The following is a 26,994-nucleotide window of genomic DNA, read 5'->3' as shown; positions in this document are numbered from 1 at the left end:
GTTAACAGTTTAGCACACTATAGTCAATAGCAGTGAGTTGTGTCTCAGAGGAAAGAAGGGGGGGGGGGGGAAGATATGGGTGCCCAAAGTGGCTCTTGCACATCTGCTGATCCCAAGCATGGCCAAGTACGTGATGAAATATTACTTGTCTGGCTATGAGCTCTATTTACTACAACCAAGTGAATCATCAGGTCAGTTCCTGACCAGACCTTGAGCTCTCAAACAGATGGCCTGCCTAGAGAGCAAGATATCTTGGAAGCATCTTCACCCTTGCCAGCAATGTTACATAGCACAAGGATTTCTCAGAAGAGAAGTGCTACCATTTAGTGAATTCAGTGAAAAAATGGTAGTTTTTCAGCTGTACTTGGTCTTCCACATCAGAATAATGTCTCTTTGCTGGCTTGTTAGTGAAGGACCGGATTTGTGAACCAAATCATGTGCTTAGAGGTGCAGTAGCAGGGAGGTCAATAGAGCCCTCAGGTTTGTTAAAGGGCTGATTTTTCAGCTCCACAAAATGGTTAGGTTGGTATTAAGAGATGGGTAGTGTGTGTAAAAGTTCTCCCTGGAAATGAGGCCAAAAGTTTTATTCAGCTTTTAATCAGCTGTGAAAGTCTTTTCATGTAGTCTCTCTCCATCTCTCACACATCAGTAAGATGATAATAATAAATGCTTCCCAAGACAGTAGAGCTGTGCTGAGGATTATACACAGCTCAGTTATTTGGATGTAAAGTGCCATACTAATATCCACAGAAAGAATACTGTAGAGAGTGAATGTTGGGGCAAGTTCTACATCAGAACATCTGACAAGGGTATTGTGCACCAATCTGGAATGGGCTTTCCGTATGACTTGCTGTGCTGGGTTTACCCTGGCCAGCATCCAAGCACCCACACAGCTGCTTTATAACTCTCTCACCAGCTCTCCACAGTGGGACACAGGGAGAAAAAAGGAAGAGCAAAATCCAGAGAACTCTTGAGTTTTGATTAAAATATAATTTAATGGGTGAAGAAAAGAGGGAGGGGGAAAAACAAGTAAAGCAGACCAATACCCAACCAGTGTCTAAGCATGTCTGAACAATCCCTCTGGCCAGTCTGAACCAGCTGTCTACCTGTGTCCCGGGCCAGCCTCCTGCCCACCCTCATGGTGCCTTCTGGCTGTGGGGGTGTAGTGGGAAAGAGAGAGAAGGCCTTGGCAGGGTACAAACAGAGCTCAGCAGTAGCCAAAACACTGATGTATTATCAGCACTGTGGTAGCCACACATCCAAAACAGCACCATCTGGGCTGCTGTGAAGAATACTAACTCCATCCCACTCAGACCTGATTTGCTTTCTTGCTTTGTAATGTAGAACTAAATGAATTATCAGAAGAACAAATATGCTTCTTGTTTTAAAAACGCTTTCTTGCACATGCCAATGTGATGTTTTCGTTAGTGTCACAGGCACTTCTGAAACGATTCAGAAAGACCCCAAGTACATGCTGAAGTTTGTTTTTCTCTGAAAATGTCTGAAAACATTGAAGTTTCACAGATGCAGTAACACTTCAGTGCTTTTCCAAATAGGGGCTGTGTGTTCAAGCTGACTTTTCTGCAAGAGCAGTTCTAAAGGAATGTCAGATGTTGACACTGGGAAAATTATATCAAAAATGGCTGGTCCTATAATTCTCTATGGGTGCATCTTGTTACTGTCTGTATGCTTATGTACATTTATGCTTGAGAACAATCCACTCTACAAGTCTCCTGAGATGGCATTTCTGCATTTATCATAGTTTATTGTTAATCTGTACAGCTAGAATGCTTTAAAAATTAAAACATTAAGAATCAGAACTATGTGGTTATCTTAGGCTGTTGAAAAACAAAAGAGATCTGAAGTAGGAACCAAACTTTAGTTCGTGCCTGAACAAAAAAGTCAGTGAGTTGCTTTATTGTCAGTGTCCCTGTCCTTCCCTGCAACTCTTTTCATTGTGTGCTGATGTCAACAAAAAAGTAACTGACAGCTGTGATGCAAATAGTTCAGATTAGATATCACTGATCACTTAGATCAATATTAAAGCCTGAAACTGAAAGCAGGTTGTGCTTTCACAGAATCTTCTGAGGAAATCATTGAGGTTGAAGCACAATCTTGAGTTCTTGAAGAGATTCTTTCTTTTTAGGATGTTTGGAGTGTGTTGTTCCACTTCTGTTCATGTTAAGGTGGATAAACGTTTGTTTGTGGTGGTGAAAAGCATTACAGAGGCTTTGGAGAATGTATAGCAGTGTGACCAGTCTGACTGTAAGGGTTTGAGATGGCCCTCTTCAAACCTCATAGTGAATTTATGAGTCAGTGCTATCCATTTCTAGGTGGGTCATGCAGTAAGCACAGTAAAACTGGAACTTCAGTGTCTTCATAAAAGTGTCAGGCAGTTTCTCATGGCTTTGCAATACTGAAGCCCTGTTTTTAATGAAGATTTCCTTGAATGCTTTCCAGAGCATCCTCACAGGCAAGCTTAGGAAATGTGGGTTAGATTGGGATGGATTGAAAATGGAAGCACCGAGCCTCAGGGTTGTAACAAGTGCTCCCCTGGGGTCAGTACTGGGTCCAGACCTGTTCTACATATTCATCAATGACCTGGATGAAGGGACAGAGAGGACCCTCAATAAGTTTGCTGATGACACAAAACTGGGAGGGGTGGCTGACACACCATCAGGCTGTGCTGCCACCCAGCACGACCTAGACAGGCTGGAGAGTTGAGCAAAGAGTAACCTCATGAAATTCAACAAGAACAAGCATAGAGGAGGAATAACCCCTTGCACCAGGTTAGGGGCTAACCTGCTGGAAAGCAGCCATATGGAAAAAGCCCTGGGAGTACTGGTGGATAGCAGGTTGACCATGAGCCAGAAATGTGTCCCTGTGGCCAAGGAGGCCAATGATTCCTGGGGTACATGAAGAACTGTGTGTCCAGCAGGTTGAGGAAGGTTCTTCTCCCCCTCTACTCTGCCCTGGTGAGGCCTCATCTGGAGTATTGTATCCAGTTCTGGGCTCCCCAGATCAAGAAAGGACCTGAGGGAACTGCTTGAGAGGGTACAGCAAAGGGCTACAAAGATAATTAGGGGACTAGAAGTCTCTTTTATGAAGAAATGCTGAGAATCTTGGATCTTTTTATCTTGGAGAAGAGAAGACTGAGAGGGGATCTAATCAATGCTTATAAATGCTTCAAGGATGGGGCCAGTCTGTTTCCAGTGGTGCCCAGTGACAAGAGTTAACAGGCACAAACTTGAGCACAGAAAGTTCCATCTAAACATGAGGAGGCACTTCTTTAAGTTGAGGGTGGTAGAACACTGAAACAGGCTGCCCAGAGGGGTGGTGGAGTCTCCATCTCTAGAGTCATTCAAAACCTCCCTGGGCACTGTCCTGCTCAGCCTGCTCTGGCAGGGGAGTTAGTCTAGATCATCTCCACAGGTCCCTTTTAAGCCCTATCATTCTGTGAAAGACAGGGGAAAGTCAATATGGTAACTAAAAAACAGCCTACAGTGAAGGCCAGACAGAACTGCCTTCTTCCAGTATGTTTTGAAAGGGTGCATGCTGTACAGGTTCATGATCACTGCAAGGAGCTTTCTTCACCAGTGACTGGATTTTTGTGTTCTCTATGGAGCAAGTAGTCAAAGTAGATGGGAAGAATTGTGGGTAGCTTTTTCCTCAGCAGCAGAGGAGTGCTCACCTTCTCTGAGGCAATAGGATGGTTTTCTGCTATAATGGAGGACCAAGGCAGTAATTTGTGTCCTGTCCAAAAGCAAGGAGTATGTGGGATTAAAATGGTGAAATAACTCTGTTTTCCCTCCAACTGCTCAGTTCAGAAAGTTTAAACAGAGCCAAATCATCCTCTGTTTGCTGTGCTCTGATTGGGAGCAAGGTGGCTAGACTTCGTAGTCTCAGATAATAAGCAGAACCCCTGGAAACATAATGATGGATGAAGGTCAGCTTTTGGAACAGCTTTACCCATGCCAGTATTGCTGGGAACTAGATGATGTTTGAGGTGCCTTCCAACCCAAACCATCTCCTGTGTAAATTGCTTCTTAGATGTGGGTCTTGTTTTGTTTTGTTTTGTTTTTTCCTCCCCTTTTCATTCATGAGAGAAAAATCCAAATGTTGAGCAATTATTCAGCCAAGATTGTTGCTTCTGTGGATGCCAGCGACAGAGCTCTGTTAACCACAGGATCTGCTGGCAGCTCACACCTGCTGCCTGCCGAGCCAGCCCTGCAACACTTTGGCGTGTGGCTAAATTGGAGACAGGACTTTGTGGCAGTTCAACTGTGTGTTCAGTCTGCAGTTAGAAAGCTGTATGTGTGACTGCCAGAGCTGCTTTCTGTGAATGAGAACAATGACTTTGTGCATGGTTTTATGAAAATATAGGCAGGCACTTAAAGTTAGTAGTCACCTTCACCCTTACTTGGGGTGGCTCTCAGGGAGTGAGGGAAGGGCACAACTGATAAAAAGCCATACTTGATGCTGTGGTCAGCTCTTCTGTGACTGCACACCCACAGTAACTTCCTGATTTGATAGGCTGAACTTTGCTTTCTCCCGAGGTTTGCTGTAATCTGGGCTCTCTGCTGGAGAACAACTGGCTCTCAGAAAATTCCATTAGGTTTTTGGAGAAGCCTTGTTCAGCAGATGTTTAGAAATGTTCTAGTTATGAAGTAACTCCACCTACCCCAACAAAACCCCTGTTGAAAAATTCCTGGCCAGCCCGGGATGGTTATAATAAGTTGAGATACTGAGAATTTGATTTGCTTAAGTGTGGTAATTCTGTTAACTGGCACAGTTTCTTTGATAATGCCTACATGCAATATATAGGAGCTTGTAAATACTATTGTTGTGTTGCTAATTAAGAGCAGTGGGAAGAGCAATTTAGCAGTTAGGACAGTTTTGAAGTTCCTGGACAAAGCCTGCCACTTACCTGGCACCTGCTGGTCTCCCACATTTGGCCAGGAGCAGTGGGTATGACATCCTTCAGCATTCTGGCATTCTCAACAGGTAGGGCATTGCTGGCAACTGGAAATGAGAGCTTTACTTGATACTGCTGAACACAAGGTTTAGTGGAGCAGAGAGTATGTTACAAAGTGATGTTAAATGCTTGTTTGCAGGGATCTTAACTGTCTCCTAGAAAAGTACCTTCAAAATAAAGCATACACAGATTTTCTTCAGAATGTTCCTCAGGAGATGAGCAAACTACTTTCTTCTTATTCCACTGATAAAACCATTCCATTTGCTGTGTTCATTTCCTTGGCTAGTCAAACAGCTTTCTTTGTCTGGATTGCCCTTGCCAAGTTAAGAAGTGTTAGGGGGGTTGGAGTTTTGCTTGTTGGTTTTTTAAAGTTTCTTATGTTCCTGGCTAAACAAAGGCCCCAGTTCATGCATATCAGGCAACATTGCAAATGTTCTTGACATTCAGAAGCTGAAGAGTTTTCTGGCATTTTCTCCTGACTGTGGGGAGACCGGTTAAGACCTTTGCATCTTTTTGACAGTACACAGTTTGTGTTGATTGACTGAATTTCTGCACTTAATTGTGATGTACCTGAGTATCATAGGACCATCCAGGCTGGAAAGCACCTCTGAGATCATCAAGTCCAGCCATTTGCCTACTCCACCAAGTCTGTCACTACTAGTATGAAACACTAGTAGTGTTTCACCTGAAAACAATAGTTGGTTTCTTGTTTGTTTGTTGTTTGGGTTTTTTTGGTGTAGTTTGTTTGGTTTTTATTTGTATTTTGGAGTTTTTTGTTCTCTTTTTTTCTGTCTGAAAAAGTGCAGTTCAAGGTACAGTAAATACAGTATTAAGCATTTATTTCAATGTCTAATAGCAATTAGGTTGAAGGACTGTATGAACAATAAGTAATTATAGATTAACTTATTGATATGCTGCTGTTGTTGTTTCCAGGAATACCATTTTTTAACAGGGAAAAGCAATGTTTTCCTGGAGGGTAGGAAAATGGGGGAAAAGGGGAAGCTAGCAGTTGTAAAATTGAGCATACCAGGAAGCTGGTGGTGTTGCTGCCTCTGTAATGTGTGACCCCGGGTACTGTTAGCAGAGGAGTAGTGCCGGGGCAGTGTCTGTCTATTGTGGGTGTACATCAGCATTTCTTAGAGGTTTTGTATATGCGCATTTTGTGTACACACACACATACCTAGAATGAACCATAGAATGGTTTGGGTTGGAAGGGACCTCCGAAGGTGAAGTAGTCCAACCCTGCTGCAGTCAGCAGGGACATCCTTCACTAGATCAGGTTGCTCAGAGTCTTGTCAAGCCTGACCTTGAATATCTCAGGGCATGGAGCTTCAATGCTCCCTGCGCAACCTGTTGCAGAGTTTCACCACCCTAATGGTGAAGAACTTGTTCCTCACATCCCATTTAAACCTGCTCTAATTTCAAACCATTGCCCGTTGTCCTATCACTGCAGGCCTTAGGAAACAATCCCTTTGCAGCTTTCTTGTAGGACCCCTTCAGGTACTGGAAGGCTGCTATTAGGTCTCCCCAGAGCCTTCTCTTCTCCAGGCTGAGAAAATAATTTAGTAAAACATTTAAAATGCCATTCAGGGAAGAACTTGCATCTTTTCCAAGGACCTATGTGAGGTGTCTTGGCCCTAGAAAGTGAATGGCTGCATTTCAGTTTCAGTGTTCAGTTTCAAAAGGTTCCAATTTCTCTGGCAAATTTAAATCAAATCTTCGCCTTCAAGCATTTGCATAAGCTTCCTGACTCAAAGTATACTTACAGATGCTTTGAACATACGTTAGTCACCTGAGGCCTAGCTGCATTAGTGCTTCTTTAGGTCTGTCTTGCCTCCAGTTGAGTGTCTGGCTTTATCAGTTTTCATCAAAAGCACTTTTAGGGAGCTCTTTCAGAGCTTTGGTATAGTTCTTTCCTTCCTCAAGCTCACCATAAACTTGCCAACTCTGCCCTGGTGAGACCACGCCTGGAATACTGTGTCCAGTTTTGGGCTTCTCAGTGCACAAGAGACAGGGATCTACTGGAGAGAGTCCAACAGAGATCTATGAGGATGATTGGGGAACTTGAACATTCATCTCTCCTATGAGGAAAGACTGAGAGAACTGAGGCTGTTTAGTCTAGAGAAGAGAAAGCTGAGAGGAGATCTTATCAACATCTATAAATATCTGAGAGATGGGTTTCAGGATGTGGGTGCCAGCCTCCTTTTGGTTGTGCCCAGTAATAGGACAAGGAACAATGTGTACAATCTGGAATGCTGGAAGTTCCACCTCAACAGTGATGCCTGAGTGAAAAGGAAAACTGATGTGGTGTTGGAACTCCTAGTAAAAGAAGGCTGAAATGTGAATATTTCCAGGACTTTGAACTTGAGATTTACTCCTAGGTTTTGAGAATTTATTATTCACAATTACACCATACTAGTCTGCTGGTAGAAGTTTGATTCCTTGTGAGAATTTTGTTTCTTAACATCTAAACCAGTATATGGATGGAGATTGGAGTCAATACAGCTGACCAATATGATTGAGTATTGTTCCTTTATTGTTCCAGTGTTGCAGGCCTGTGGTGCAGGCCTATGGTGCAAGTATAGCACAGTAAAGAAAAGTGTAGAAGAAGAAGAGAAAGGAAAGGCAGAAGTGCATAGCAAGGGAACTTCTACACCTTATATAAACTCGGAGAGCCTCATTGGCATAGCTCCATTGGTTCCCTCTGAGTGACCACACATCGCACTATTATAGATTATTGGTCCAACTGCTAACGATACGCAAGGTTTGTTGATGCAGGTGCATGTCCTGTTGTCCCAAGATAACTTTCTATGTTTATAGCTACCAGTATCTTGTTTTAGTTACATGCTGCAGGCACAGCACTGTTTTGCTACACTGCTAGCTGGCTCTGCACTTATGCTGAGCATGGCCTAGCACCCTGTCAGGCTCTAGGCCTGCACTGCCAGATTGCTCACACTGCTCGTTGCTGGCATTGCCACACCAGTGTGAATTGGAACACTTCCTGGTAGTCACTTTTCTCCTTCTGCTCTTATTCTTTAGAGAAACCACTGTGGTTGAAGCAAGATGTACTGCTAGGTGTACTACTATTCTGCACCTTTTGGTGTTAGCATTCCCATGCCATACTCCTAGAGCTCCCCATTTAGGCAATTACAGAAGCAAATGAACTGACACTGTCTCTTGCATGCAGTTCTGAGGTGAAATATGAGGCAATGTAAATGAATTTTAATAACTCAAACTGCTGACAAGAATGACTTGGGAGATACTTTCTGTTTTTACAAACGAGGTATTTAACTTTCTGGCTTTGTTTCGCAGGAGGTTCATGAGAGTGCAAAATTTGAATGGATTGTGTTCTGCTATTTCATTCCTCTTTATGTTTAGCAAGGTTCTTTCAAGCACTTGAGGAACAGCAAGATGCTGATGTTATTTTGGCAAGCATTGCTATGGAAAGCAAGTTTTCTCAGTCTGAAATTTTCTTTCCGGATTCCCCACCTCTCCCTCATGCATTGCAGAGAGGACCTTTTTACTTGGCCACGTGGCTGAATCCAGCTATTCTGAATTTGGCTCAGACCTGCTGGTGAGATATATGGAGTAAACTTGGAAATGCTGGGCATCTTCAGTTTCTGCTGAGTCAGAGTGACTGATTCTAGGGAACTAATAGATGGGTTTGAGGGGAAGATGAAAAATATTTAGAGAAATTCCCTTCTGCTCTTAAGGATAGCCAAGGGCTTAAAGCACACTTGTAGTGTAGCAGGAGGCTGGTTTGTAACAGACACTGGATCTTCAGTATCTGTAGGGTAGAGACATTTTCCTCATCACTGGGCTTTTAGGATGAGTTTTTTTCAGTCACTTCCTTTTAAGCTGTTTCATATTGTTTGAATTGATTTACAGAACAGGACTCCTCATTTTAATGAACTGCTAATTTCCTACTCTGAAACCAAAAATGGTTTGGAGACTTCCTGGCTGATCATATTTCAGTGTCATAGTGTATTTTTGTAGTTCAGTAGATACAACCAGCAGTTAAGAGTATCTGCTTTGTGCTGGTACCCACCTGTTGTGACATCGATAGGTTGCTCTACACTGGACTTGTGTGTGCCCTTCTATGACCCAATTCTTCATTCCAGTAATTGGCTGTAATTAATGCAGAGCTGGCCTTTTGTCCATGTTGTGTACAGGTGTCTCATATGGCAGAGTTCCTCCTTGTTTTGTTACACGTACAGTAAGAGTAGGGACTGCATTTTACGATGGGAAAACACAAGGAGGTTGCAAAGATGGCTTTAGAATTCAGTCTGAAGCTTTAGTAGAAAGAAAAGTAGTTTGGTGTTGTTGAACCTTAGGCTAAAATTCTTGGAAGGAGTGCACAGGAAAAAAGATCAGGGAGATGTTACCACTCACTGCCTTTTTAGTCATTATTGCAAGTGCAGGTGTCAGATTTGCAGCTGTCTGGGTTTGGCGGCTGTTCTGAATTTTCTGTCCTTGTGAGCTGGAGACTCTAAGAATCACTTTGATTTATTCTACTGCAGTGTGATGCCACTTACACTGTGTTTGAGCTTTGAACAGTATTTGCTGTGGAAGGGCTGAATCTGAAGGTACCAAAATCTATACTTTCTTGATTTTTTTTTTTTTTGTCTGTTGGTTTTTTAGTCTGCATTGTTTAGATGCCAGTTATGTTAATCATGGAAATACAGTTGGATCCTTCCCAACAGAAGGTACATTCTATAAAAATTAGCAGATTCTTACACTTGCATATCTCTAGGATGCTAACCCTGGTGGCAGTTGTCACATGGAGCCCACATCGGCCTGGAGCTTTGTTCATGCCCTGGGATTGGAAGAGGAAAGTGAGCTAGCTGGCAGGAGAGAAGCACACATACTCCCTGGGTTTTACTGACCCTGTTGTCTCTGCTTAGGAGGAAGAGAGCATAACCACAGAATCATAGAATTGTTTCAGTTTGAAAAGATTTCTGAGATTGCGACCAACCTTTGACCTAATGCCACCCTGGCCACTAAACCGTGTCCTGAAGTGCCATGTCTACATGTTTTTGGCTTTTTTTTAGTATCTCCAGGGACAGTGACTCTGCCACTTCCCTGGGCAGCCTGTTCCAATGCCTGACCAAAGGCAGCAAGATCCAAGAGCAATGTGCTATATCAGAATGAGGCATGGAACTTACTGCTCCTTAACTATCTTGTGACACTGGACATCACAGCATCACTATGATGTCTGCTTAGAACCATTTATGCTCTTGACAGAAATCTGAGAAGGATAAAAGACAGGCTTCAAAGGACACTGACCCAGGTGCAGAAACAGTAACAGGGCTGTTACTCCTCTCATGTCCCACTCTGATGTCTTTCCCTTTTGTCTTTATAGTGCATAGGTCCCATGGTCTCACGGGTGTGGATTTTGTTAGTATTAAATAATGTGAGTTCCTGATGCACCACTATATATTTACCAGACTTCTCCTGTTTATTTTCAAGCAAGGAGACTGCAAGGCTGTAGGTCTGAGACATCTGCTTCTTTCTCAGTGCGTACTGTCACTGTTTTCACAGATCCTCAAGGAGGAAGTGATAAACAATGAGGGGAGCAGAAGCCTCTTTTCTGTAGGAATCCAGACCTACATGTGGAATCAGTGAGGCATTTTATTTCCTGCATCCTGTTGTTGGCTCTGCAGCCAGTAGCTTTCAGGCAGTGTGGTGACCATCAGGGAATGAGCCTGCATTAGATTGAGAGCAGAAGGGAGAGTGTAGAAGCAACAGCTGCTTTCTGTGGTTGAGATGAGCTTGACCAGGGGAGTTTTGTGGGTCTGGGCTCTGCAGATGCAGATGTGGAGTACTCTGGAATGTGTTTGCACTCCTGTACATATGTTTATGCAGGCATTTAAAGAATCACAGAGTGTCAGGGGTTGTAAGGGATCTTGAAAGATCCTCTAGTCCAACCCATCTGCCAGAGCAGGAGGAAAGAATACTGAAAAGGACACTGAAGGCTTCAGATGCCATCAGACTTACCCAGAGGCACTTAACTAGCCTGAAGTGGCTATTCTCAGACTTCTGAAGATCAGGAAACACAAAAGGGATGGCATGCACCATTTCTGGCTGCAGCCTTTGGAAAGGCAGAAAGCAGCACTGGCAAAATAGCAGTTCTGTGTTAAGTGCACATTACCTTGCTTTTACTAGCTGGTGTTTATAATGACACAGAAGGCTAAAAGGGCAGCTGGGAGGACACTTGCTAATATGTCCTAGATGCCTTTGACACTGATTATGTTTATGCATGTATTTTAAAATTTAGATGCTAGAGTTCAGCAAATAAAGAATTGTAGCCATTGCTAATCTCAAGACGGGAAAGGCAAGTGTCAAGTTCTCGTGTTATCTGTAGTAGTTTTGCAACTACAGTGGCAGGGCTCTGTGCACGACTAAGGACACTAATTATTGTAGCTAACAATCATATAGATTCATAGATTGATAAAATGGTTTAGGTTGGAAGAGACCTTAAAGATCACCTAGTTCCAACCCCCCTGCCATGGGCAAGGGCACCTTCTACTTAGACCAGGTTGGTCAAGGGTCTCCCTGGGCAACCTATTTGGTGTCTTACCACCCTCACTGGAAAGAATTTCTTCCTGATCTCCAGTCTAAATCTGCCCTCCTCAAGCTTTAATTCATTCCCTCTTGTCCTGTCACTACAAGCTTTTGTAAACGGTCCCACCTCAGCTTTCTTGTAGGCCCCTTTCGGGTACTGGGAGGCTGCTCTAATATCTCCCCAAAGCCTTCTCTTCTTCAGGCTGAACAGCCCCAACTTCTTCAGCCTGTCCCCATAGAGGAGGTGCTCCAGACCTCTGATCATGTTTGTGGCCCTCCAGCATTTCCATGTCCCTCTTATGTACACTACTGTTTGGCATTTTCATAGTTTCATAGTTTCATTCAGGGTTGGAAGGGACCACAAAGATCATCCAGTTCCAACCCCCCTGCCATGGGCAGGGACACCCCACACTAGATCAGGCTGGACAGAGCCTCATCCAGCCTGCTCTTAAACACCCCCAGGGACAGGGCCCCGACCACCTCCCTGGACAACCCATTCCAGGGTCTCACCACTCTCATGGTGAAGAACCTCCTCCTCACATCCAGCCTGAATCTCCTCACCTCCAGCTTCATTCCATTCCCCCTAGTCCTATCACTACCTGAGATCCTGAGAAGTCCTTCCCCAGCCTTCCTGTAGGCCCCCTTCAGATACTGGAAGGCCACAATTAGGTCATCTCGGAGCCTTCTCTTCTGCAGACTGAACAGCCCCAACTCCTTCAGTCTGTCCTCATAGGAGAGGTGCTCCAGCCCTCTGATCATCCTTGTGGCCCTTCTCTGGACTCGTTCCAGCACCTCCACATCCCTCTTGTAATAGGGGCTCCAGAACTGGACACAGTACTCCAGGTGGGGTCTCACCAGGGCTGAGTAGAGGGGGAATTTTACCCAATGAGGTGATTTTTTCTTCTGCCATCTAAGTAAAATCTGACTGAAAACCAGAAGAATTTGTTTCTTAAATACTTGAATTTTGGAATCCCACTCTTGCAGTTTTGTCACTCTTTCTAATACAATAATACTAGCTTAAAACTGCATCAGAAAAGGTGTTCATCCCACCCTTCATATGCAACTCTGTGGTAGCATCTCTTTTACAATGAAAGTCAAAGTCAGATATGGAATGGAGGCCACATGTGTTGCATTTCTCCTGGTTTGTCTTTACCTAGCACATGTGGAAGTCTGCAGATAAGAAAGACCATGTAGTATGATACATATGGATAGATAAGAATCACATTTAAAAGATTAAATTCTGTAGACGAATGCAGAAGATGAAAACATAGTGCAGGCTGCCACAACCTGCTTAGATACTTAACATCTCCATCTCCTTTCTTAAAGTAGGCTCTAAAATTATTATTCATAGTATCAGTCAAGGTTGGAAGGGACCACAAGGATCATCTAGTTCCAACCCTCCTGCCGTGGGCAGGGACACCCCTCACTAGATCAGGCTGGACAGAGCCTCATCCAGCCTGATCTTAAACACCTCCAGGGATGGGCCCCAGCCACCTCCCTGGACAACCCATTCCAGGGCTTCACCACTCTCATGGTGAAGAACTTCCTCCTCACATCCAGCCTGAATCTCATCATCTCCAGCTTCATTCCATTCCCCCTAGTCCTATCACTACCTGAGATCCTGAGAAGTCCCTCCCCAGCCTTCTTGTTATTGCTTGTTTTCTGCCTTTACCTTGCATGGTGGCTTTTTGGAGCTGCGGGTTTTGACTGAACTGTTTGGGAATGAGTAAATGGTCCTTAATTAACATCAACAATAAAAATGACACATTCTAACACTGATCTGCTTCATTAACATATTTGGGTGACAAAATTGTGAACTTAAGTTGCTCGGTCGAGGGTCATACTATGATGCTCTGTAACTCAGGCAGAAAGAAGATTCTCTGCAGAATACAGGATGAGAATGCAGTAGCTCAAATTTAGATTCAGGTCAGCAGATAGAGCTTCTAAACTTCAGCAGGACTATTCTGTTGATAGAATTATTCGTTCATAACATTAATCTGTTGTTACGGGGTTGGAAGTGAAGTAATTGTTCAGTACAAGATGAAAATAGCAGTTAATTCAATAAATCAATTTGTGCTGCAATGAGGAAAACTAAACTGATCAGCTATTAACTGAGTGCAGCTACAAAAGATATTTTTATAAATTAGTGCAATGCTGACCTTTTCCTTTTGTGTGCATCCTTTATGTTTTATGTAACAAGTAGTGCTGGACTGTGTTATATAAATGAGCAAGTGTTTTATGCAGGTTATTTCAATTATCTGTCCTTGGAGAAGGTGAATGAAAAATAGCTCCAGCTCAGTTTTAGCATCTTCATTTTGACAGCTGCAATATGCATATTAATGAAGAATCTGAAGTGTAGAGGAGCAAGTCTATTTGTAAAAGCTGGGAATCTCATGGTTTTTGATCTTTAAAGGGGGGATGGGGAGTGGAGAGAGAAACCAAGGGTATGTTTTTTGTGGCTTGCCAAGTTTTCTTGAAGCAGCCTGTAGTTGCTGAATCAGCATCACATTCATCAGTGGAAAACTGTAATCATGACAATACCTGGAGCATGCAGCAAAGATGAGGCAAGTCAGATCTGGCATGGCATTGTGTGGAGTTTTGATGTGTTAAACTGAGATTAAACCAACAGTTTAAACTGAGTCAGACCGTTGCTACAAAGACTAAGTGGGTGTAGATGCTCTAAGGGATGGCATGGAGACAGACTGAGAGAGTTGGGGCTCCTCAGCCAGGAGAAGAGACAGCTCCGAGGAGACCTTATTGTGGCCTTCCAGTATCTTAAGGGGGCCTACAAGGAAGCTGGTTTGTGACTTTTTAGGGTGTCAGGTAGTGATAGAACTAGGAGGAATGGAACAGAACTAGAAGTGAGGGGATTCAGATAGGATGTTAGGAAGAAATTTTTCAGCATAAGGGTGGTGAGACACTGGAACAGGTTGCACAGGAAGGTGGTAGAAGCTGTATCCCTGGAGTCTTTAAGGCCAGGCTGGATGTGGCTCTGGGCAACCTGATCTAGAGTGAGGTGTCCCAGCCCATGGCAGTGGGGTTGGAACTAGATTATCCCTGAGGTCCCTTCCAGCCCTGACAATTCTGTGATTCTATAAGAGAGTTTAATCAGCAAATTCACTGGAAATTTGAATTATTTGATTAGTATCTTTGAGGCAACCTAGATTGAGAGGTCTCAAATTAATCCCAGTGATCATACATGGTAAAAACATGCTTTATACGTCGTTTATCTGGTCCTGGGCAAGGCCTTCGACACTGTCCCGCACCACATCCTGGTCTCCAAACTGGTGACATATGGGTTTGATGGGTGGACCACTAGATGGATAAGGAACTGGCTTGATGGCCGCACCCAAAGAGTGGCTGTCAATGGCTCCATGTCCCAGTGGAGGCCAGTGACAAGCAGAATCCCTCAGGGATCAGTCCTGGGGCTTGTCTTGTTCAACATCCTTGTGGGTGACATGGACAGTGGCATTGAGTGCACCCTCAGCAAGATTGCTGATGACACCAAGCTGTGTGGTGCAGCAGACACGGTGGAGGGAAGGGAGGCCATCCAGAGGGACCTTGACAGGCTGGAGAGGTGGGCACAGGCCAACCTCATGAAGTTCAATAAGAGCAAGTGCAGGGTCCTGCATCTGGGTCGAGGCAATCCCAGGCACAAATCCAGGCTGGGCAGGGACTGGCTGGAAAGTAGCCCTGAGGAGAGAGACTTGGGGGTGCTGGTGGACAAGAAGTTCAACATGAGCTCTCAGTGTGTACTTGTAGCCTGCAAAGCTAATCACATCCTGGGCTGCATCAGGAGAAGTGTGGCCAGCAGGTCGAGGGAGGTGATCCTCCCCCTCTACTCAGCCCTGGTGAGACCCCACCTGGAGTACTGTGTCCAGTTCTGGAGCCCCTATTACAAGAGGGATGTGGAGGTGCTGGAACGTGTCCAGAGAAGGGCCACAAGGATGATCAGAGGGCTGGAGCACCTCTCCTATGAGGACAGACTGAAGGAGTTGGGGCTGTTATGTCTGCAGAAGAGAAGGCTCTGAGGTGACCTAATTGTGGCCTTCCAGTATCTGAAAGGGGCCTACAGGAAGGCTGGGGAAGGACTTCTCAGGATCTCAGGGAGTGATAGGACTAGGGGGAATGGAATGAAGCTGGAGGTGGGGTGATTCAGGCTAGATGTGAGGAGGAGGTTCTTCACCATGAGAGTGGTGAGACCCTGGAATGGGTTGTCCAGGGAGGTGGTCGGGGCCCCGTCCCTGGAGGTGTTTAAGAGCAGGCTGGATGAGGCTCTGTCCAGCCTGATCTAGTGTGGGGTGTCCCTGCCCATGGCAGGGGGGTTGGAACTAGATGATCTTTGTGGTCCCTTCCAACCCTGAATGAAACTATGATACTATGAATACAGTTCTTAAATTTGCAATTTTGATACAAAATTAGCAAACTACATGCTGAGAAAACAGAACCTGACAGGTGATAAAGGTATTTTACCATCCTTTATTGGTTTTTATTGATCAATGTACTTTTAAGGCCTGAAGAGTGAGTTTGTTAGTGGTGTCTGTGCTGGTGTGTTGGTTCCTAGTTTTTTGTTGTTGTTGTTTTTGAGTTTTTTTGTTTGGTTGTTTTTTGTTAATGTTGTAATAAGATGTTGAATCACAATTAGTTTATTTAAAGTAATATGGAAGAGGGCAGCTGTCTGTAACATTATAAAAGGTGGGAGGTAGTAGATGTGGTCCACCCCTATTCCTTACCATACTGTTACCTATTAAACAGAAAATAATCAGTCCAGCATGGTTCTGATGGCACTAGATAGAGGGCATGCTTTTCTGGAAAGCACTAAGAGAGATGAAGACTTATGGAGGGATTTGGAGCTAAGTTTTCCTGTCCAAATGGAAAATTTGATGGCATATATCTTACATTCTATGCCCACTTAGTTTGAGGAATAGCTGGCAGCAAAAGATGAGAAGTACATGTAAAAAATATTATACGGGGACTAACAACTGCAATATTTTTTCTAACACTTCCATTTCAGTTGTTGGAGCAACACTGAATAGTGGAAGTGGAGTTGCCCTGAGCTCATCATTCTGTGTAATCTCTCTGCCGGTTCCCTCCAGACATTTTGTAACTGTGCTTTTAGACATTGGGTGGGGTTGACAAAAGACTTAATCTCTTTTCATCCTTGATTTAAGGAGGGACAGGGAGAGAAGTCTTCAGATCTGAGGTACTGGCAGACAGGAAGGTGTTCAGAGTGGCCCAGGTGCCAGGAACGAGTCCTAATGGATGGAGTGAGACTCCAGCTAAGTGTCTGAGCCACTGATTACAGACGAATAGAAGACTTGTGAGTTTTAACAGGGAATATCTGTTCATGGTATGGCAAAATAGAAATGGCATGAGGAACCTTACTGATAGCAAACATACTTGTTGGGGGGAGGGTTGGTTTTTTTGTGTTTTTCCAAAAGGTTTCTTTTTTCTTCTGGCACCTCAGTTTTGAGGGTCTCCATAGTTCCATGTCTGTTCATTATCAGATCACAACTCAAGATTTCATTCCTTATTTTTCTCTCCCCCATTTACCCCAAACAAAACCACATTATTTTTGAAAGTGTGCTTTCTTGAATCTCATCCCTTTAATTAGGAAATTAGCAGGTTGCATCTGGTTTGAAGGGACCCTCAAAGGTCATCTTGTCCAACCCCACTACAGGCAGCAGGGACATCTCCAACTAGAGTAGGCTGCCCAGGGCCACATCAAGTCTGATCTTGAATACTTCCAGGCATGGGGCCTCAACCACATCCCTGGGCAGCCTGTGCCAGTATTTTGCCACTCATTTTAAACAGTTTCTTCCTAATGTCTAACCTAAATCCACCATGCTCCAGTTCCAAACCATTGTCCCTGATCCTATCACCACAAACCCTTCCAAACAGTCCTCCTCCAGCCTTTCTGTAGGTCCCCTTCAGGTCTCTCTGCATCATTCTCTTCTCCAGGCTGAAGAGCCCAAACTCTCCCATTCTCCCTGTGGCCGAATACACAAATTTATGAGAGGATTTAGTACAGCGGATACTGTAATAGAAACAATTTCTGGAGTTGTAATTCCCCTGAAGTGCTGTGTTTCAAAGCAGGAGTTAAGGGAGGGATTGTTTTAAGTTCATTAAAAGAGATCTAGAAGAATTATAGGAACTGTTGTATCAGACCATAAAGCTAAGGGTTCAAAGAGGGAAAAGGAGGAAATGTTTCAACTTGGAAAGAACAAAGAATTCTTTCTCATTTTTATACATCTTTACCTTCTTATTGCTGTGCATCAGAGTTGAATTTGGTGACCAGACCAAGCTTTCATTCCATTTGACTCTTTGCTGTAATTGTTTTTTGTGAGTTAATTTTAGTGTGTGAAGATTCAAGCCTGTTCCTTGCTGAGGTCTAAGGTTCTGATGGAAGCATGATTAAGCAGCTGGATTCCCATCCCTGTGTGAACTCTGTCATGTGGTACAGTGTCTCACACTTACCTAGCCACAGAACTGGAAATAGATAGCATACTGCAGGGTTTCTTAATCACATGCAAATTCCATTCATGTGCCCAAGTTTTCAGAGCAGACTTGGAGGTTTAACTGTACAGATCCTGCTGGTTTCAATAGGAGCTGTGTGGCTAAATCCTCTGAATTCATTTTGAAAAACAAACCAAGCAACCAGCCACACAGTGGTTGTCAGCCTCCTAGCACATTTCATTGCTTTTTAAGACAAGATCTTCAGACAAATTTTCTGACAAAAATTGGGGTTGCTGATGAATGAGGAAAGAGGAGCTGCAGAGTTCATCTAAGGTATTATTCCCTTGAAGGCCTCAGAGGTATCAAGTAATAGTGAATAGGGTCCAAGAGAGGTGGCTGGGAGAAGCACAATACCCTTTCTATCCAGATTCATAACTACAAGGCATTTAGAAAATGTGTTTGCAGAACTAATCTGGATGAAGTTTGAAATCTGAATTGTTTGCCTTTTGGGAAGATTGTGCACTGCCATGCAGGATATTTAAGTATTCTCATGTTTCTTTAATGCCTATAGGTAAGCACATGCATTTAGTCTTTATAGGTGTAGCTTTGACAGATTGGGGTTAAAAATCTTCAAACCAATCTCTTCTTTTTTCTCTCCTTTCACAGACAGTATTCTCACCTGAAGAGACATGGCAGAAATCAATTCTCCTGTAAATATCAAGGAAAAGGTAGGTTCAAGTAACAGTACAATGCAAACCAAAGTGATATTTGCATACATAGGTCATCCCTGCTTCTTCAAACACTGTTCACATACTTAACTTTTATATGCCTTGACTCTGTGCATAAAGTTAAATACACTGGCAGACTAATAATAAATTGTGGTTGATGAGAAGCATTTTTGCTTTTCTGTGAAGAGGCAATGTTTTGTCAGATAGACTTCTTTTATTCTTCTGTGATTCCTGTGCACCATGATGCTGTGGAGAATGGCACTTTGTGATGATTGCTGCTGTGCAAAATATAACCTTTGAAGTAACCCACCCTTTAGAAAATACTTTTTTTCTGAACAAGAATGTCATACCTGTACTACTTAAAGGCAATTCCTAAAATTATAGGGCCTGAAAAGGGTAGTTTTGGAGTTTTTTTCCTATGTAAGTAGCTCTGTTTTTAACCATATTGTGTATGCTTGAGTATGTCCTCTCCATATCCTGGCTGTTGCGAGAGCCTCACCACCCTTTCAGGAGCAATAAGGGATCTAAAGCTAATTAGTATACAAATAGGAGGTAGGTCAGGAACTCTTTTGTGACTCCCAGCAGGCAGAGTGTGAAGAGACAATCCAACCCTTAGATATTTCCCACCAACATAAATAGGAAAGCAGAATAGGAAAAAGAGAGATGGGAAGACAGACTGTAGGATGAGTATAACATGATAGGTTGTATTTTAAAAGCAGCCAACATTTTGAGAATTCTCCTGAAGCATGGTCTTCTATAAAATCAGAGTTTGGTTTTTTTCCATGTTTGCATTTAGGAAGTTCAGAGAAAAGAAACACTTCAATTTTGCAGTTAGGTGGAGTGATATAAGTTAAAAAATCATCTCCTCTGAGGAGTGTGTGCAAAACTTAGACTAGCTATAAGGAAGACATTTTTTAGAATGAGGGAGGTGAGACACTGGCCCAGGTTGTCCAGAGAGGTGGTGGATGCCCTGTTCCTGAAACTGTTCCAGGTCAGGTTGAATGGGGCTCTGAGCAGACTGAATTGTTCATTGTGCTCAAGGATTTGTGTGTGAACACAAATCTGTATTTTGATGATGAGTGTCTTCCTTAGCCCTTAGTAACAGCACAAGCTTTGGTTTAAATATTGAGTAGCATGATGGATTTTGCAATAGAAAGTAATGTCATCAAATCCTATCCCTTAGTGCCAGAATGCTGGCAGGTAAATTACAGGAAATCTCAAAATGCAACTCAGTAAATCAATTGAAGTTCTGCCTGTTTACTGTGTAGCTTGATTTTTTAATTTTTTTAAATTTTATTGATTTAGTCAGTTTTACAAGTTCAGAAGTTTACAGATCAGCTGTTTGTCTTTTACTGGTTTGAGTGAAGAGCTACAGCAAGACTTATTTATGCTAGAGATCTGCTCTTCTAGGTCTGACATCTACTGGGACTCTGAAATCAGGTGTTCATGAGCTTATACATTTTAAGGCAAGAAAACAATTGGATCAATACACTCCATTATAAATAGTTTCTCTTATTATTCTTGCATTTCCCATCAGTTTTCAGTGCCCCTAAATCACTATGCCAAAATGAAAACTTAGTTTGCCGATAATTAACATTTTATTGCAAACTCGCTGATAAACACCGATGTATGAGGAGTTCATCAGGTTTAGGCTAAGCCTTTATTTAGTAGGTTATTAGTCTGTATCTTCCAGAAAAAGCCAGCATTCTCAGTTTGCCATTTCACTTGGACAGCCTGTCTTGTTTTAAAATGAGGTCATTATGCCCAGAATCTCCATCTGACATCTCATATTTGGTTTACAGTATGTCGACTCTGGCAGCAACAAACTGAGTAATTCTAAGGCAACTGTAGTTTTAGGATCCTCTGAGTAATTCACTAGTACAAAGAAAGGGTCGAGCAGATATGTCCTGCTGAGATGGCTTTAACTATATTTGCACACAGACTGCTAAAACGTAAGGACTTCATTTGCAAGTTTGGAATGCAGACATATTTGTAATGTCCTCATGAAAGTCAAAATCAAATCTCTGTCTTGCTTAGAAACTTAGCCCAAGACGTGGCCAGGCTACACAACATCAAAGCAGTGAGTTTAGTGTTTACTGTTATCCACGTCTGGGGGAGAGAGGAAGTGTTTCTGGGGAAACAAAATCCAGATTTATAAATTTAATTATTTTTGCTGAGCTCCACAAATCCATTGCCATGAACACAAATATCAGGCCTTGCTGAAAAGAACAGAATGCAATGTAGTTCTTTCCAAGTTCTCCCATTCTTCTGCCTCAGTGCTTGCAGTTCATAACATATTTAAGACTTTGATCCTGCTGTATCATAGTATCATTCAGGGTTGGAAGGGACCGCAAAGATCATCTAGTTCCAACCCCCCTGCCATGGGCAGGGACACCCCACACTAGATTAGGCTGGACAGAGCCTCATCCAGCCTGGGCTTAAACACCTCCAGGGACGGGGCCTCGACCACCTCCCTGGACAACCCATTCCAGGGTCTCACCACTCTCATGGTGAAGAACCTCCTCCTCACATCTAGCCTGAATCTCCCCACCTCCAGCTTCATTCCATTCCCCCTAGTCCTATCACTACCTGAGATCCTGAGAAGTCCTTCCCCAGCCTTCCTGTAGGCCCCTTCAGATACTGGAAGGCGACAATTAGGTCACCTTGGAGCCTTCTCTTCTGCAGACTGAACAGCCCCAACTCCTTCAGTCTGTCCTCATAGGAGAGGTGCTCCAGCCCTCTGATCATCCTTGTGGCCCTTCTCTGGACACGTTCCAGCACCTCCACATCCCTCTTGTAATAGGGGCTCCAGAACTGGACACAGTACTCCAGGTGGGGTCTCACCAGGGCTGAGTAGAGGGGGAGGATCACCTCCCTCGACCTGCTGGCCACACTTACTTCTTGTAAGTTTCTGCAAAAGCAGATCACAAATTTCTCCTTAAAACTAAGCTTGTTTCTCTGTAACAAAAATACCAGGTGAGAACATTTTTGCCAGCCCATGAAGCTTTAGCATGTTTGTTTTGCTTTGTTGTTTGGTAGTGGGGGTTTGCTTTGGTTTAGTTTTCTGTGGTGGTGGTGGTTTGGTTTTTAGTTTTATTTTTTTAAATGATGGCCTTTCCTCATGTTATCTCCATGATTAACTTCTAGTTATTCAAGGAAATAAGATCTCTGTCACTGTTTTAAAAGTGATGTGAGGCTGAGTCAGACATTTTGGGCATTATGCTCACACACAGGCTCTGTGAGACCCTATCCCTGAGAGAACACTGCCGTAATACTGATCCCTGTAACTCATTTTTGGCATTTCAGCTGAAATGGTTCATGCGGTCAGTACATTAAACATTCTGTTCTATATACTTTATTTTATTCCCCCACCCACTCCAAGAGATTTATGAAAATGCTGGCCTGTGATGTCAGGAAGGCTAATGGAAGTTTCCATAGCTGGCAGAGACTCCTGCAGCTGTGATGCTCTTGTGAGGAGCCAGGACTGTTCCAATTACCATGTTTTCATGCATACAACCCATGGATTTTCTGGAGTAACTCAAGTTCTGCATTTTAGCAGCTAGCATGCCTATATAGCTAGCATAAGGAGAAGTTTACCATCAGGATCCCTCTCAGATTAATTTTCTCTGCCCTGACCCCTGCTGTAGTCTTTCTTCACTATGTTGCTCTCCCTCTGGGCTCTTGACTGTACTCATCTCTGTGCCTGCAAACACAGTGTAGCTAAGGGCTTGTTTCCTAGCATTGGGATTTTCAGAGTTTGAGAGTTATACATAGTTCAGGTCATGTGCACACAAGTTCACTAGATTAAGGGATAAAATGGACCAAACTCATTGGTTTAAATCCAAAGTAATTCCATAACATTAATGGAGGTATTCAAGCATTAAGCTTGTAGATTACCAGAAGAGGTGCTGAGATTCTGAATGACAGGGCCTCCAAAGAAGCAGCGATTGGAGTGAGGAATACAAGTGATGTGTTGTCTCCTGCAACAGTTAGACCCTCGTAGTTTAGCAAGAGGAGAGTGAATATTGGGCCAGGGTAGCCATTCATTTTTGGCACAAAATTCTGAGTTGGATCCAAAGGAATACTGGGAGTCGTTCAAACACTCAGACCCACTGTTGGGCCTATTTTTGTTATTTTTTTAACACTTATTTTATTATTATTATGTCTCTAAACATGTTTGAACAAATGAGATCTGGTGTCAGTGGGAACTGGCAAAATACTCGTTCAGCTAAAAACGCTCCTCTGGGGATTCTGTAAGGAGTGAAATTTTGCTGGAGCTCTCCTGAAAGGCTTGCTTTTTCATTTGTCTTTTCTAGTGGCAGAACTGCAGGAGCAGATGGAGAGGTTTGTTCCATAAACTGCAAGAAGGAAATTTTATTCAGATGTGTTTTGGAGAGTTTCAGTTTTGCTTACATTACGCCATAAGTGTGGTCTTCATAAATGATTGCCAGCATGCAAGGAAAGGAGAGGATTTGTAGTGGAAGGAATGAAAATAATATATACATTTAAAATTGTATATTACAAAGCAGTTTCCCCAGCGATGGTTTCACTAAGGCTCCTTAAAGGTGACCTTTGCAGCTGTTCTGTGCCCATGTGTTGAAGCATACAGATTTGCCCCGAAGACCAGCAAAGCTGATCAAAATACGCTTGTGTCATTTGATGAACCATTTGACCTGGGTTAAGGGTGTTATAGATTAAGGTCTTTAAGTAGTGCTGCCATTCTTCAAGCAGAGTTCTTACTAAGCTGCTCTTACTAAGAGTACATTCTTTCAGGATTCCTGATTGTTAATTTTTTTTTCCTTTTCTTTCTCCATTTTGTAAAATCAAAGATGCATACATAGAAGTTTTGGGTTGGAAGGAACCTTAAAGATCATCTAGTTTCAACCCCACTGCCATGGGCAGGGACACCTTGCACTAGACCAGGTTGCTCAATGCCTCATCCAATCTGGCCTTGAACATCTCCAGGGAGGGGGCATCCCCATCGTCACTGTAAATAATTTCTTCCTAATCTCCAGTCTAAATGTGCCCTCCTCAAGCTTCAATCCATTCCCTCTCATCCTATCACTACAAGCCTTTATAAAAAGTCCCTCCCCAGCTTTCTTGTAGGTCCTCTTTCAGGTACTGGAAGGCTGATAGAAGGTCTCCCTAGAGCTTTCTTTTCTTCAGGCTGAACAGCCCCAACTTTCTCAACCTGTCCCAAGAGGGGAGGGGTTCCAGGCCTCTGATCATTTTTTGTGGCCTCCTCTGGATCCTGTTCCCTGTCTTCTTTATGCTCAGGGTGCTGGAACTGGATGCAGTGCTCCAGGTGGGGTCTCACGAGAGCAGAGTAGATTAGTTTGCAAATTTGGCAGACAAGGGTGATATAATAAATCCATGGTAATTGCCTGAAGTAGTTTTCTGCAGCAAGTAGAACTTGTTTTGTGCTTGTTGGGGATAAATGATCCAAAGGTGTCAGTATGTGTGGCCGGTTGACGTTGCCCCCTTAAGAAAGGGAATATGGTGGACGGAAGTTGGTAAACGGAAGGAATAGTCTAAACTAATTTCATTGGACGAGTGGGAGGAAGCACTTCTGAGTTGGGACTATACTGGACATTTCCAGCACTTCTCAGTCAGTCTTGCTTCCGTCTTTGCTCCGTGCAGCAGCTTTCTGTGCTGGGCTTTCTGCCAAGGCCTCGGCCTTGAAAACCAGATAACAGGCCTGTATACTAACTCCTTTCCAATTAACACAAACCGCTTCTAACATTTTTTTTTTCTCCTCTCTTTTCTCTCTCTTCCTATCCCACTCTGGGGAAAGGGGGGAGAGAGGGGAGAGCGGAGGTGGGGAACCCCCTCTGTCCAGAGGGGGGTCACTCTCATTTCTGTGTTACTCTGTTGTATATCTTTGTATATATTGTAGATATTGTAAATTTGTAAATAATCCCCTGCAAACCCTACATCGCTTTGTAAATATAGCTCCACTGCTTTGCTAATTCAGCTTGCGAGTTTTTTTTTCCTTTCCCTTCAATTTTTTTTTCCCTTTTACTTTACAAGGGGGAAGGGAGGAGGCTTCTCGGCCTTATCCTTCCAAACCCACCACATTTTTTTTATTGGCGCCCAACGTGCGGCAGATAATTAGTTCAATTTATTACTTGATTGATTTAGTGTTTTCTAGCTGAATTAGCAAACATGAAGGTATTGTGGTTTGTGGAGCGATTGTTCTTTTCAATTTTTGGGGCTCTGATTTACAGGTATTGTTTGGGTTTGATTTTGGATTACCTGGGTAAATATTTGGTGCGGACAATTTATATGTGGGTTATGTATAAAGTTAAATTATGGTATGGAAAATGTATTAATTTATTATGGCCAGTGAGATACAGGAATGTTACCTCCACCACTCTCCCAATTGAGATAAAGAGTTTTAAGATTCCGCCTGAGGAGACAGTAACTTTAGGTGATGCCTGGGATCCAAAGGTGATTTATTTCATGTCTATAATTCTGCTGATGGTGATAATTAACGTGTATCTGCTGGTCTCTCTGCGGCGAGAGAGAAAGGTGTCCAGAGCTTGTTTTGTTATTAAAACTAGATCAAAAAGAAAACGCCGTGGCTCTCGATCAGTCCCAGAGTCATCTAGTGACGAGGACTGTGGAGAACCCGTGTCAGTTACAAAGAAGGCTAAAAAGTTAATTGGTAAAGCAGCTCTAAATGACTTTTCTGCTGATTCTAGCAAGCAGCCAAGGGCATCGGCTGGTATCAACATGGCACCTACTCCTTCTCCCACTCCTCCTTCTTCTTCTCCATCGGCCAGTAATGGAGCAACGTCACTTCCACCCACTCCCTCAGTGGGACCGGAAGTCACTGCCCCAGCAGCTGATTTATCTCAGGACCTGTCAGCTTCCATTAAGATGGCTGTAAATTCAAACACAGCTCCAGTTAAGGTGGCTCCTTTAAAGACTAGAAGTGGAAAGGCCCAAGATGGAGAAGAAGAGGTGGAGACTGATCCTGGTGAGGGGCCCTCTACTGTAAAAGATCCTGCTCAGGAGGAAGAGAAAGTTTGTTTTAAAGATCTAGCTAACCTAGTGAGATCAAAGCAGGATAGAGATGAAGCTAGGAAAGCAGCTGGCAAAGGTGGTTCTCAGCTTAAAGAGATCCTTAGGAGAATGACAGCAGGATTTTACGGGCAAAGAATTCAGGGAGATGAAGATGAAGATGATATTACAGACTGTTCGTCACCACGGGAGGAATTGAGAAATGTCCGTAAAGATTTCACCAGGGCAGATAAGGAGCCAGTTCTAGCTTGGCTTAGTAGGTGTTATGATACAGGTGCTTCAGCTCTAACAGTTGGAGACAAGTCAGCAGCTCAGTTAGGAACTCTCTCAAGGGACAATGGAATAGATAGACATCTAGGCGAAGCTCTCGGTAAGGTTAATCTGTGGATACGCCTTTTAATAGCGGTTGCCCTGAGATACCCTTCCCGAGATGATCTTCCCTGGAATCCTAAACCCTGGACTACCATAGATGAGGGAATTAAGCGCTTGAGAGAATTTGCTGTTAGAGAGCTACTCTATGGTGAACATGAAACTCTGAATCCTGATGACATTCCTGTAGGTATTGGTCTCGCTAAGAAGATCATTAAACTTGCTCCTTCTAATTATGCAAACATTTTGGCAAGCAGAATTGTGTCAAGAAGTTATGGTGGAGCTTCTCCTACGGTTGGCCAATTCAGTGATCAAATGAGACAATTGGAGGATAGCATGACACGTGGTTCTTTAGTTTCGGCCATTAAAACGATGTCTGGTGATATTCAGAATTGCATAAGAGAGTTAAAAGATGAATTTAGAAATTCCATATCCCAATTGGCACAAAGGGATAATTTCAATTCTTCCTCCAGGTGGGTACAAGTCTCATCTGTGAGGAATACACGTCCTCCAAGGAGGTCATTCCAAAACAGGACATTCCAAAACAGGTCATTCCAAAACAGACCACCAAGACAATCACGTAGAACTATTTGGATAACTCTGCGTGATCAGTTTGGTGAGAACATGAACCGCTGGGATGGCCAACCAACTTCTAATCTTTTCAGGAGACTGAGGGAATTGCAAAGTGGCAGAACCCGAGGTAGCAATACCAGAAGGGTAGCTGTTACTTCCACAGTTCCCCAGAACGACTCTTATGGCTCCAACAGTGGCTCCAGTTATAACATGCAAAGTTATAACCCTGCAAACTACGTGCAATGCACATGTGCGCATGTTCCCCATAACTAGGGGTGCCCTGCCTCCCGCCAGGGGGAGGAG

The 26,994-nt window shown here is 43.4% G+C and overlaps 1 protein-coding gene across 3 annotated transcripts in view; it reads left to right on the top strand.

Annotated features, from left to right (window-relative positions):
* The window catches only part of SPATS2L (spermatogenesis associated serine rich 2 like), a 96,278-nt gene that overhangs the window by 24,383 nt on the left and 44,901 nt on the right, over positions 1–26,994 (top strand). For all 3 annotated transcript variants that reach the window (XM_068137939.1, XM_068137938.1, XM_068137937.1), the window contains one exon: positions 18,662–18,723. In XM_068137939.1, coding sequence (XP_067994040.1) covers positions 18,685–18,723 — 39 coding nt within the window. In that variant the 5' untranslated portion in view covers positions 18,662–18,684. The remainder of the gene's footprint in view (positions 1–18,661; positions 18,724–26,994) is intronic.

Source organism: Melanerpes formicivorus, unplaced genomic scaffold (genome assembly GCF_026170545.1).
Source record: "Melanerpes formicivorus ecotype bairdi unplaced genomic scaffold, bMelFor1.0.p_v2 SCAF_5, whole genome shotgun sequence".
NCBI classification, from domain to species: Eukaryota; Metazoa; Chordata; class Aves; order Piciformes; family Picidae; genus Melanerpes; species Melanerpes formicivorus.
Note: the sequence above shows the minus strand (reverse complement) of the source record. Positions and strands in the feature narration are given on the sequence as shown.